The sequence below is a fragment of the Coccomyxa subellipsoidea genome (genome assembly GCF_000258705.1).
Source record: "Coccomyxa subellipsoidea C-169, whole genome shotgun sequence".
NCBI classification, from domain to species: domain Eukaryota; kingdom Viridiplantae; phylum Chlorophyta; class Trebouxiophyceae; family Coccomyxaceae; genus Coccomyxa; species Coccomyxa subellipsoidea.
The window spans coordinates 751,275-764,020 of record NW_005178038.1 but is presented as its reverse complement, the minus strand read 5'-3'; the positions used below and the strand labels follow the sequence as shown (position 1 = coordinate 764,020).

The window sequence follows — 12,746 nt, the reverse complement described above, 5'->3', positions numbered from 1 at the left end:
GAAACCCCTCCTCTCACAGGAAAGCAGCACGGCCTGGAGTCCTCCGATCAACCTCTTTAATCATGGACCAGACACGTGGGCACATCCCCCCTCACAGGAATGCAGCGCGCTCCAGAGTCCTGCGGTCGAGGTCTTCCTTGCAGCCGTGCTGCTCCACGATCTCTCTGACCTGCTCCCCCGACAGCGTCTGGTCGTCGCCGGTGGTCAGGCTGGCGATGAGCGCGTTGTAGGCTTCCATGTTGCGCTCCAGCATCGCCTTGACATCTGCGTAGGTGTCGTTCAGCAGCCGATCCATCTCCACGTCCACCGCGTGAAGCGTGTCGTAGGACATCTGCGGAGCAGCCATGACAATCATTGCTTAAACACTGACAAGATCATTGTATTTCGCATATATTGTATGATTATGCATCACATGGTGCGCGGTCGCTGTGAAGCTCGGCTGCCTGTCTCAACACTCTCATCACGTTCACCGGGGTATTTGGCCGAGTTGGGGCGATGCATGCACCAGCAAGAGCATTGCACATGTCGCTTGAAGCCTTTTCCTGAAGACGGCTACCAGGCCCCACGCAATCCTGGCACACACAAGATGTGCCGGGAGGCAGGCAGGCCAACAGAAGCAGGGCCCGGCACATCAGACGTGCAGGCGAGAGGTGCAGAGCACCCAGCGGCGCGCACCCGGTTCATGATGATCTGCTTGAGGCCGCGGGAGCCCTGGCGCACAGGTGCGCTGATGGTGCGAGGTCCCACTTCGGCGATGTCGGTCATGGCGCCCGAGACCACCAGCTTGCTCACGATGCGCCGCGCCATCACCAGCCGCCGCTGGTTTATCGTGCTCACCTCGTCTCCCCCATAGATTATCTCCTCTCCCGCACGCCCTGCAGCAAAGTGTTATGCTGAGACACAGAAGCACATTGAAGGATCTCTGGCAGCCCACTTGCAAAAAGAAAACAGTTCTGCAGACCACAAAGTTTGCACCGTGCCACATAAAAACGCATTGTCACACAAGTCATGGCCCTTGTAGAATGGCATCCAATATTCAGCGGAAGTCTGATGCTTCAAACATGCTTCCACATGCTATGAGGACTTCAGCCTGAAGGCATGGAGTCAACCCTGGAACAGCGACTTACTGGATGACATCACACAACGAGCAAGACAAGAGCACCTGCAAGGACGGTCATGAGCTGCTCCTCCAGGTAGCGCCTGGAGAACATGTGCGTGCGCTCGCGCTGCTCGTTCACCTTGAGCACCGTCTGCCCCAGCGGATACTTCTCACGCGGCACGATCGTCACCTGTGCGCCATTTGGAATCAGTCTCTGACTCTTACATTCTTCAAAAGGCAGCCACTGCAGTAAGAAACCTTGAACAGAGATGCGCTCACACACACAGCAAGCATGTGACTCTTGCAGAAACAGGCAACCAAACATGGTGCACAACAGTGTTTGCAGGTAGAATCGCGGAGCCATGGAGCCTTGAGCCCTGCAGCTCAGGACAGAAACACAAGGGTTAATAGGGCTGCAGGTACATCAGTTGCGCACCATGGAGACTGGTTCGATAGCGGGCATGAGGGTGCAGACGAGGGCTGTGGCGGCTTCCTGCACGGCCAGCCGCTTCTGACGCTCGCCGCTGTACGGCTGCCGCCGCGGGCCCAGCCGCTCCTCCTCCAGCGCCTGATCAGGCCAGTACCCAGTCCATCATTGGGTTAATTCATATTGCCATTTTGACATGGCCGATTGATCCTTCTTCAAGGGTTGTCGCCTTGAAAGAGGAGAAGCACCGACAGATGAGATCTTGGAATTGGCTGAACTGACAGCGCATCTTAGGATCTCATGGGACAAAAGTGCATGGGTGGGGCACACCACCAGGCAATGCCAAAGGGAACATTTGGAAACTGCAGGCAAATGGCAGTGCATGTGTGGAGATGTTGGAGGATTCCTCTCCTGTGAGGACATGGCCCGAGCTGCAATAGAGTAATCTCAATTCCCCGCCTCTAGGGCGCCTCGGGACATAAGAAACCCTGAGGCGGGAAGAGAAGCCGGCTCTGTTGCAGATCCTGACTAGCGCACACCAGGCATGCCCACCAACTCACACAACAAGATTATTGAACCTAAGGTACAGTCCTAGATGGTCAAATATGCATCTGCCACAATATCAAGAGACTGTCTCGGCACCCAGTAACACCAACAACACTTACCACGCCACAAAACTTACTCAGGTCCCCTGTCTTTTGACAAGACCCCTTCCCCCCAATTTGAATTTAAAAAGAACTCAGGCGGTGCGTGCGCGCACCCGGGTGAGATCGTGATAGCGGATGACTGTGCGGCCGTCCTGGCCTGCCATGATGACGGCGGTGTTGACTAGGTTGGCCAGCATGGCGCCGCTGAAGCGCTGGAACTGGAAGGAGAGGTCGTGGAACTCCTCCTCGCTCAGATCGTACTGCCGCCGCTCCCCATTCGACAGCCGCTTGCCCAGGTGCACCTGCGCACAAGTAACTCCCTTCATTACTTGATTCCCCTTTTCGATTTGAATGTGCTGCTTAGGACTGGGGGTAGCGGCTAGCAAAGGAGCAACGGTTGGTGTGATGAAAGCGTGGAAAGTGTGGGGCGAGCAGCAACAGGAGGGGTGCATGAAGTGCTATACCCTCGGCTATACGGACATTGGGGAACCGTGAAATGCCTCAAGGAATCAGACAGTCTTTTGCGCTATTATTTACAGGGCCTGCGCATGGCCAAGTCACGCAGCAATGAGGCAGACAATTGACAAAGTGGTCAGGGCCGCACCTTGAGCACTTCGATGCGGCCCTCAAAGTCTGGCGCGCCGACGTGGATGATGCGGTCAAAGCGGCCCGGGCGGATGAGCGCCGGGTCCAGCACGTCCTTGCGGTTGCTGGCCGCCATTACAATCACCTGCGCACATCAGAGTAGATGCTCCGTGGGATCCTTTTCGCATGCTACTCAATCGGCCACAGGATCTAACAAGACACATTTTGTATGGTGGCATGCAATTTGCGCCCTCTGGCTCTGGAAACGCGAGCTGGATGTCCAAGAAGCATGCAGCCTTGCAGGAGTTTAGCTCTTCAATGCCATCCATCCCACCGACACCAAATCCCGCCCACCGATTTGTATTGTCATACATGTCTCAGACTGTATGAGAAACGGTACCAAGTAGCCGTATCTCCACAAGCCTCCAGTCGTGAAACGTGACATGGGCTTGACCATGTCAACCCAAAATCGGCCAGTAGAGTCCTTAGAGCACAGGTACGCAGCAAACCTGGGCCGTGTTGGAGAAGCCATCCATCTCGGACAGCAGCTGGTTGAGCGTCTGGTCACGCTCGTCATTCCCCTGCGCGCCGCCACGGATGCGCCCCACCGCGTCAATCTCGTCCACAAATATGATCGCGGGCGCCAGTGATCGCGCCTGCAAAGCCATATCTCCCCGGAATGACATCTTATTACCACTCTCTGTCCCCCAAGGAATCGGCAATGATGCAGTAGCTTACAAGGTGGCATCCTCCCTTGCCTTTTCCTCAAGTGTGCTGCAGCCTTTCTTTTAAGTGTGCTGCAACACATCTAACTGAAAACCTGCAGCTCGTCACTTTTGAGAGGCAGGGCTTCCAGGTACTAGGGAGTCAGCAATATCAAGTGATAAGTTATCCTGCTCATGCCACAACTGCACAAGGAGTAGAGCATATCAATGCAAGGGGCGAGAGAGGAAGAGATTCACAGAGACAGAAGACATTGTGCCAGCCAACACAGGGGTGATTAGGTGCCCCACAACTTTCCAATCAAGAAAAGCCCAGGTGACCGCACCTGGGCAAATAGATCGCGCACGCGGGAGGCGCCTACGCCGACAAACATCTCCACAAACTCGGAGGCGTTGAGCGACAGAAATGCGACGCCTGCCTCGCCCGCGACGGCGCGCGCTAGGAGCGTCTTGCCGGTGCCGGGGGGCCCGCAGAGCAGCACACCGCGGGGGATTTTTGCACCCGATCGCCGGAACTTCTGCGGCTTCAGGAAAAAGTCCACCACCTCCATCAGCTCCACCTGCGCAGAGAGCCGCCCCTGTTCAGTGGTGATGAGCACCAGCAGAATCTAAGTGTCAGAACAAAATTGCAAGCGCACAGGCTGCTGAGGCACTGCGAAGCGCACTGCTCAGCTGGCAGACAGGGTGTCCTTTCACACCCATCTTGCAACACGGATACTCCATTGCGCCGCCCACGGCGCCCTTCTTGTCAAGCGTTGCTCAGAACCAATTGACTCAGCACCACTGTTAACTAAGCAAAACCCGGAAGGAAGCCTGCAGACCCAACACCAAAAGCGTTGAAAATTCACATGCCCCGATCCCCCAAGGAGGCAGGCCCTCCCAGTCAAATCAGCTGCGCAAGTACCCCACCTTGGCGCCCGGCACGCCGGCGACGTCGTCAAAGGTGACGCGGTCGGCGTCAGTGTACTGCAGCTTAACGCCCTTCATCTTGCGCTGAGCCTGCCGCATGCGCACGCGCATCTCCTCCTCCTCTTCCTTGGCCACCGCCTGCTGCACCTTCACCGTGCGCAGCCGCCCAAAGTCCTGCGCTGCCTCCATTTCGTTCATCTCCTCGCCCTCGGCCTTCCCCTGCTTCAGCGCCTCCCGCTGCGCCGCCTCCTGCAACAGAAAATTTAGGCCTTCCAAATCAGACGAGTCACTTACATTCCGAGTGAGGGAGTGCCCCACTTGGGTATCCATACAATCATGGCACCTTCAGACCATGTATGACATATTGATGGGCACTTTGATGGTGTCCTCATGGCTGCCAGGGGTGCAAACACTCTTTTAGCTCATTTCCGTGCTTGCCAAAGAAAGGGACAACTCAAGCTTGGATGAAGCAGGCATGCACAAGAGGTGCCCAGGAATACATTTGGGTGCGCGTTGTGCAAAGGAAGAGCAGCGCACATTTGTGTTGTATATGTGTTCTGTTCTGCCGGCTGCAGCGTCCCTGCGCGCGCTCTCCTCCGCCACCAGCTTCTCCACATACTCCCGGGACCACCCCGTCTGGTGCACACACAGCAGAATGCATCAGCACAGAGGCCCATAAAATGCCAAACGTGGCATTTTTTCTCAGATGTTTAACAGGCAGGTGGTGGCAACTCTTATAGTAGCACTCTACAGGAATTCAGGTGGTGATGTGGTACATATTCCCCCATCGCCTTATGAGGGCCGTCAAACGAGATACAGTATTGCAGGCATGACTCTGCCATGCAAGCAGGATGGTGAGAAGTCAATTGTGAGCTAATCTTGTCAACTGGACTCTCATCCTACAAAAGCTTGCATGTGAACTCAACAAAAAATAATACAAGCGGGTACCTAGGTTGGTTTGAGTCCCTGTCTGTATCATTTTGTTGAGTTGAGTCCTCCGTTACAAGGCAATACAAAGGGGGAAACAAGGTGCACACCAGGTTGATGCGCATCAGCTCCTCTATAATCTCCTCCACGCCGTAGCCCATGGATGCCAGCTTGCGCGCCTCAAGCGCCCTGTCATCAGCCTCCCTCTGCGCCTTGAGCTCCTTCTCCTTCCTGATGTCCGCATCCTTTATGCGCTGCCGGTCCTCCCTGTCTCCCTGTCGCCATCCACTTTGTTATGTGAGAAACGTCCCCAATAGAAATGTTGAGCAGTAGTGACCACAACATTGGCAGCAGTGGAGGCTGTGACACCCCCTGTCAAGACAAGCATCTGGGTGCCAACATAACAACAGTCTGCTTCCAGTCAGAACACAAAGCCTGCTGCGCAGAGACGTGCCGGGTTTAATTGACTCTTGAATTCGCAAGCAGAGTCACTTTAAACGCTGGAAAGAGTATTCATGCCAGTAGATGCGGCAGGTGTGCCACTGTGGAAAGGGAGTGGGAAGGGCTGCCAGCTCGCACCTTCAGCTGTGCAGCATATTGTGTGGCTGCATAGGCAAGTCCCAGCGCCAGGAATGGCACGACATTGAGGACATTGCGCGTGAATGCGCCGGCCGGCTTGACCGGCTGGATCATGTCCTGTGTGATGGGCGCCGCTATCCTGTCTGCCTCCACTCCGTGTGTCTCCATGGCATACCTGCACAGCCGGAATCTTCCCTGTCAGACCCATCTGTCCGGCGCTCTTGCTCCAAAAGGAGCCCTTTTTTGCATGATAGGCGTGCCTAAACTGGTGTCCTCTGCACTGGTGCAATGCAATCGGATATGCAGCCAGAAGAGCATGCATGCAGGGCCTCATGTGCTCACAAGAGGAGAATAGCCCCTCATTGTCAGCATTGCAGCACAGGACACCCGATTGTAGGAATGTCAACGTAGGCTGACTAAAGATATAGAGCTTGTGGGGCCGCACGGTATTCTGAAGTCGTAGCGCGGCACATAGCTGTGCGCGACCCGGTCATCATGGAAGATGACTAAGCAGGGCCCCTCCACCGGCTGGAACTCCTTCCTGTCCTCCATGACATCATCGTTGTCGAAGAAGGCCACCTTCTTGACATTCCCCAGCCGTATCTCCTTCAGCAGCTCTGCATACCTGCAGTCAGAGACTTGCTCATGAGCTTTGGTTGAGCGTTCTGCAAGGTGATACATTGAGCGAACGACAGCTGTCAGTGCAGCCACTTAAAACAAGACACTGTATGTTAGGTACTAAAAACGATGGACTGCCTTTTATGCATGTCTAGAAGTTGTCTGGGCATTACTTAAGCTGGCGTCGGACAATAGGGAGCCCATAATTTGGCTCAAAAAGCCACTTGTCTGGGGTAAAGCCCTGTGCCTGGCCCCCACCTCCATCTGCCTTCACCTGTGCATTGGCATCATGAATAAGTCCTATTGCAACACAGAATGATGCCGACAAACGCATAGTTCAGCTCTGGAGACTGAAAATGTGGTGCCCCAATCAGACCTGCTCGGCAGCGTGCACTTGCCACCGGCGCCTTTCAGACTTATAGATCCTCTGTTTTTGCCTTCGCGATGGTAAGCGTGGAGAACAGAGGTGGGCCTACGAACACGAGCATTCACGCTTTGTTTATAGTATTGAATTATGCTCCAAATCAAATTAATTCGACTTCCTTGAGAAATGGCTGTTTACAAATGAATAGGCACCATCTTCAAGATCACCTTGGGGCTGAATTTGTTCCAGTTGTCTGTCCCAAAAAGGGATGGGCCGGTGGACGGTCGTCCACTTGTACTACAACCGGTATCACAATTCACATTCATTTTCTCCCACTACATTACCAAATTAGAGGAAGAAACACAAGTTGCCTCTTTATTGATCGATTTCGGGAAAATTTTGGCCGTCTCACATGATCCAGATGAGCATACCCTGACAGGTTTCACCCTTTAAAGGAAATTTCAGAGGGAAATTTACGTTCAAGCGCTCTTCCGACGGGAGGCCGTTTCCAATCTTTCAGCGTGAATTTTGAGGGCCATAGCTTGGTAGCATGTTCCCTTGGCACAGTGAAGTAATACGTAACGATGACAGATCTTGCTAGTTACACTGAGCCCATTCTTAACAGCGGTGCAAAGAGACCCGCGTACGACTCAACCAAGTACCAGAGCGAACAGACTTCATGCACTGGCGTTTGTATCAAGTCAACCAGCAATACGTCTCTCGACACAAGGTCGCTCTTGTGCTCGAAGGATTTAAATGGATTCGAAAGACAGTGAACAAGATTGTCACATCTTGCAAAATATATTCTTGCAGGTGCGACGTTCAATGCACCATTACAGTACCAGGGCAGGACGATGACTTCCATGGTGAGGGTCGGAGGATTTCTAGATCGAAATCTCTAAATTTACCGCACGATGGGCCATGCTGATGAAGTGTCTGTGCTTTGCAGGTCATGATAGTCTTTCGGAATCCAGCAATGACTTCTCAGATGTGCATGCGATCCCGGTAGGTCCTTTCTTATTCAGAAATATCAGTCATGAGAGTTGTTGCAGAAGCTGACTAAGAAGATCTACAACTCTCGTACACATTTGGAGGTGCACAGAAGCCTTAACAACTCTTTGTCGCAGAAGCGAGCTCCTAAGCAGATCGTGAATGTGGCACGGCTAGAATTTCTCAAGCGGCGGCGTTCAAAGCTGGTCAGCAGGCGTCACAGGCTGAAAATGCTGCAGCACGACTTGTATGACGTCCTTGTCAAGCTGCAAACCCTGATGAGTGGCAAATTCACAGCGCCTCCTGAGGAGACTGCATCCAGGTCTGGCCTCTTTGCGCGCCCCAATGTAGGCCAGCTACCCATCGTCCAATTGCCATGATAAAATTGTCATCTCTTGTCTTAATGACGCAACTCTTGCATGGCATGGGCTGCCAAGCAGCAGCCACTCTGAGCTGACTTTTGCACCCATGGGATCAGGCTGACCTGCCTGGTGGCGGAGATCTGCACCATCCAGCTGGAGGCGCAGGATATCCATGAGGGAGTCAGCCGAGATGGCCCATCCCAACAGCAATCCTCCGAGCGCTCCAGCGAGCACAGAAAGGCAGTCCCTGTCTTGTCAGAGAAGGCCCGCCAAAATACTGCAGCTGACGGATCACAGCACGAGTCAGCCGACCATGCGCAGACCGTGGCTCGATTGGGGGAGCTCATCTTGCAAGCACTACGCTCCTTTCCACAGGCAGCTGACAGGGAGCCTGCTCTGAAGCCCAGCAGCAGCCCAAAAGCCAGCCAAAGGCCGCGTGCTCCTCATGGCACAGAACTGATTAGTGATCCAATTGGCACTGTGCAGAGAAGATCAGCTGTCAGCGCAGACAAGCCGCAGGGGATTCAGCAGACCCCTGCAAATGAGCCCAAGGAGATCCAGCTTGCTGATTCTGCGGCATCAGCGGCTAGATCGGAAGGGGCAAGTCCTCTCACAGCAGAGCCTCAAGCTGTGCCAGAACTCACCCTCAGCCGCTGGAACCCTGATAGTGAGGCAGCCAATGCCCATGCGAGCAATAGTCTTGCCAGGCAGCTCGCCCCAGCAGCCCACGATGGCCTCTCACACCTTGAGGCGAATGACAGTCCCAGCATGCAGCGGCCAGGAGTGAGACTGGATGCTGGCAGATCGTACCACCAGGGACCCTCTCTACTGCAGTCACTGCGCATGTCAGGCACCTCCTTCAGAAAGATCACCAGCAGGCCTGCAGATAGCCCAGCTTATTCCCATCTAGCAGACCAGAGCGACACTGAGACTCATCAGTCTGGCAGACTCATGCGCTCAAGAGTGCCCACCAGTGCACTGCATGGCAGCACTGTGAGTGCGCAGCAGCATGGGGAGGAGCAAAGGGTGAGCGAGCAAGCTGACCTAGTTTGGGACGGCAGCATCACCAGGGTGATCGATCCAGAGGCAGTGGTGAGGACCCGCAGCGGGCTGAGGCTGCGCATGCCAGGGAGGCAGCCCCCAGCGGAAATGGAACGCCCCACGACTGCTGGGAGCCTGCGGCCCATGACTGCGGTAACTGCTGCAGGCAGTGCGCGCTCCTTCAGCAGGCATGCATTCTTCTACAATCTGTGGGTTCTTTAGGGGAGAGTAAAGCTGTACAAGGACTTTACAAGCTGGTGCAGCGTAAAATGCTGTTCTGCAGTCGACTTGCAAGCTCACATACACTGAAGCGCTGCTCTTCAGTTTGATTGACCATAAGACAAGGGACGTCTGCATATCAGAGGTGAGAATGTGACTGGTCATTTCTGCGCACAGGTCGCGCGCCCAGTCAGACCGGCAGAGCAGAGGCAGCAGGCGGCCGGACTGGGATGACAGATTCATTCTGCCGCAGCAGCACAAGGGCAGAGGGCGAGAGGAGAGCGCAGCCCCCATGCACACATACCGCGCCAGCACACCCGACAGAGTCCTCCAAGAGGTGATATTACCACTTTGAGAGTGTCTCTCGAGGCTGGCAGCGCCTTTCAGCCTGTTACTTGCGTATAGAAGAATGAACCATAAGTATGAGGAAGCAAGGGGATCTTGGCCAAGGAATGTGTAAGGAGGAACATGCGAGTGCATGTTAGCGCTAGCAAATAATAATAGATGAGCTTTAAGCAAAAAGACTGTAAATTTCTATCACATTTCACAGTCAACACTGAATTGGTCGTTTATAATCATGCGCAGGGGCTGCCGAGAAGGAAGCAGCAACACCCGTGGCTGTCCAAGCGCGCTGTGCAGTTGCGAGGGGCGCTGAAGCCGCCGAGCAGCCGCCGCGCAGCTTCCGCTCCAAGGGCAGCTGAAAGCCGCATGGGCAGCCCACCTCACATGGCTTCCGTTTCCCGGGCAGCTGTACAATTACCGGACTCCTGTCGCCCGCCTGGAGCTTTTGGCCATTCGCGCGGCGCAGAGTTTGCCGAGCCCTCAAGGCTGAGGACAGAGGTGCTTGGCGGCGGGTACCCCCCAACTAGCAGCTCTGCGCCGCCCTCGGACCAGATCCTCAATGGCCAGCATCTCCCAGGGAGGAGTCATCTTCAGGCTGCTTCACTGGATAGCTCAGAAGATTGTCATGATGCGGGAGCTGTGCTGCGTGCGGTGGCAGCTGCGGAGGGGGGCGCCTTGTGTGAGAAGCACTCAATGCAAACGCGTCTAGCGCATTTGCAGGAAGGGCAGAAACCTGCGGTGAGAATGTCATCAAAGCAGGTGGACCCAGCGATGAATCTCGGCACTGCCGTGTCAGTGGAGCCATTGCTTGCTCAGCTGGAAGACATGGAGGCACGCATGCAAACCATGATGAGCACCATTGCGAGCAAACTGCATGGGATGCAGAGCACCAGCCAATGAGTATATCTGTGGAGTTTGCTGTGTCTATTCTCAACAATGTTTAGGCAACATACTCTGTTGTAGCATTCACTGTGTCAAGACGACATGGAAACTTTGATTGACAGGATGGGCCATATGCTTGGAATCAACACAAGATCTGGGTCTGAAAGACAGTATCCTTCAGCAGAGGATTTGCCTCTGCTTCAACAAGGAGCTGTTACATCACCCAAATTGCATTCAGTCCATTTCATGTGAAGCGTCACGTGCACTTTCTCAAAAATAAAATGAAATGAGTCTTTGACATTTTTTCTGCACACGGCTGCCTCCTTATGATGAAGGAGGCGCTAAGGTGGCACTCATCGGCAACAAGAGCCTTGCGGAGGTCAGAGAGAAGACAAAGGAGGTCAGAGAGAAGAATTAAATGGGGCAAGGATCTACGCAGCCTTTATGAGGATCAGTACCACCAAAACCACACCTGATGCAGAAGTCTACACCTGCAGGCTGCAGTGAAAAACCTACTACGTTGTTTATGATAAGCGCACAGTGAGCATGTGCTCGCGGAGAGGAACCGAGTGGTATACATGTGGGTGGTATGAGGTGGCAGGAGTGCAAGAGCATGATTGGTCTCATCCGCCTGCATGTGGTTGTCCCTCTGCAGGTCTCCTTCAACTTCGTGACTCATCCTTCTTTTCTGTCTCAGGGGAATCAGGATCCTTTCTGGTCTACCCCATCCGGAGATCCTATTGTGAGCGGCACTGGAGCAACTGCTGACTCCTTGCTCAAGACTTGGCGCAGAGAGTGCGGCTGGAGTCACTCAGCCACACTCGCATCTGGTGGATGCTGGAAGTTTAGACAAGAAATTCACAATACCAACCCAATTTTTTTCAACCCAGATTTGGCAGACCAGAGGCGAGCCCGCCTGCAAGTCTGCATTGTATGTGTGCAAGTGGAGCAGCTTAGATTATGTGTGTTATGAGGTACAAGTCTCCTTCTTAGCACGGAGTGAAGTGAGAGTCACACAGCTGCTGCAGTGGCGTGCAGGTCCTGCTAATAATTCGCCACTCTGCATTCTACAGCTGTCAGTGGACTGCTCAGCAGCCATCTTTTGCAATCCGGTAGATAGAATTGAGGCCTGGGAGGTCCGTGAGCCCAATGTTCACTTTTCTCTGTAGGATTAAATTGAGGACTTGATTTAAGAGCATTGCTAATTTTGTCTTTGACAGCAAAAGGTGCCCGTCACCAAAGGCATGCATGTTCAACAAGTTGTGATTGCGCCGTCTGCAGCCGTGGCAGCCTGTGCAGCAGATGGCACTCACGCGTTGACGATGGTAGCAGGAATCAAGCATGACCGTGTCGGTATTACTTTTTAGCTATAGCACACCAATATGTAGCTAGAAGCACGACAAACTGCTGCAGCTTCCGCATATTCCTACAAGCTTCTATTGGAACATGTACAGCTGAAATCAGCGATTGGATTATAGAGCAGATTAAAATTTGTAAGCACTACATAAGCATCCAGAACAAGTGTCACAGCATGCACTCAGGGTGGCGGTATCTCGATGCAGGGCGATCTTGAGAAGGGGGGAGAGGAGAAGGAGGCTAGAGCCCACCCCCTTCTCAACGAGTCGATGGTTCGAGTCGCCCACTCGTCGGTGTAAATAATGTACAGGAAATTCCCTTTTTTCCTTTTCCTTTCCTTATAGATCCATCTCCTGGCCAATACTCGAGCATCTTTTTATTTGAGATAACGCAGTTATACTTCGGAGAGCGAAAGCATTTTACAATGGCACAAGTCTTGCAAGTTCCATTCGTGGCTGTCTGAGCCATGCACATGTCACCCTTTTTGGCAAGGCTATGAACTTGACGATCCAATCTGAACGAAGTGAAGGCTATGTGAAGAAGATTGTGAATTTGCTGTACAAAGGCATCCAAAAGGGATCGAAGGGCTCAATCCACGACGTCGTCGCCATGGCGATCGCTGAAGAAATATGAGTTGGTGTACATGCCACGGATTTGCCACGGATTTCAAACTGGAG

At 53.6% G+C, this 12,746-nt stretch overlaps 2 protein-coding genes across 2 annotated transcripts; one reads left to right on the top strand and one right to left on the bottom strand.

Annotated features, from left to right (window-relative positions):
• Positions 1 to 91: 91 nt before the first annotated feature.
• On the bottom strand, positions 92 to 7,742 carry COCSUDRAFT_61951 (AAA-domain-containing protein; the record flags this gene model as incomplete). The annotated part of the gene is made up of 14 exons (XM_005649007.1): positions 92 to 331; positions 676 to 875; positions 1,163 to 1,289; positions 1,536 to 1,667; positions 2,287 to 2,475; positions 2,778 to 2,903; positions 3,268 to 3,414; positions 3,807 to 4,040; positions 4,390 to 4,638; positions 4,927 to 5,025; positions 5,427 to 5,591; positions 5,896 to 6,070; positions 6,341 to 6,520; positions 7,720 to 7,742. The coding sequence occupies 14 exons, from the start codon at positions 7,740 to 7,742 to the stop codon at positions 92 to 94; spliced, it is 2,286 nt and encodes a 761-aa protein (XP_005649064.1).
• Positions 7,743 to 8,097: 355 nt separating this feature from the next.
• COCSUDRAFT_61950 (hypothetical protein) lies at positions 8,098 to 12,368 on the top strand (the record flags this gene model as incomplete). The annotated part of the gene is made up of 5 exons (XM_005649006.1): positions 8,098 to 8,189; positions 8,346 to 9,479; positions 9,667 to 9,826; positions 10,075 to 10,329; positions 12,276 to 12,368. The coding sequence occupies 5 exons, from the start codon at positions 8,098 to 8,100 to the stop codon at positions 12,366 to 12,368; spliced, it is 1,734 nt and encodes a 577-aa protein (XP_005649063.1).
• Positions 12,369 to 12,746: the final 378 nt, after the last annotated feature.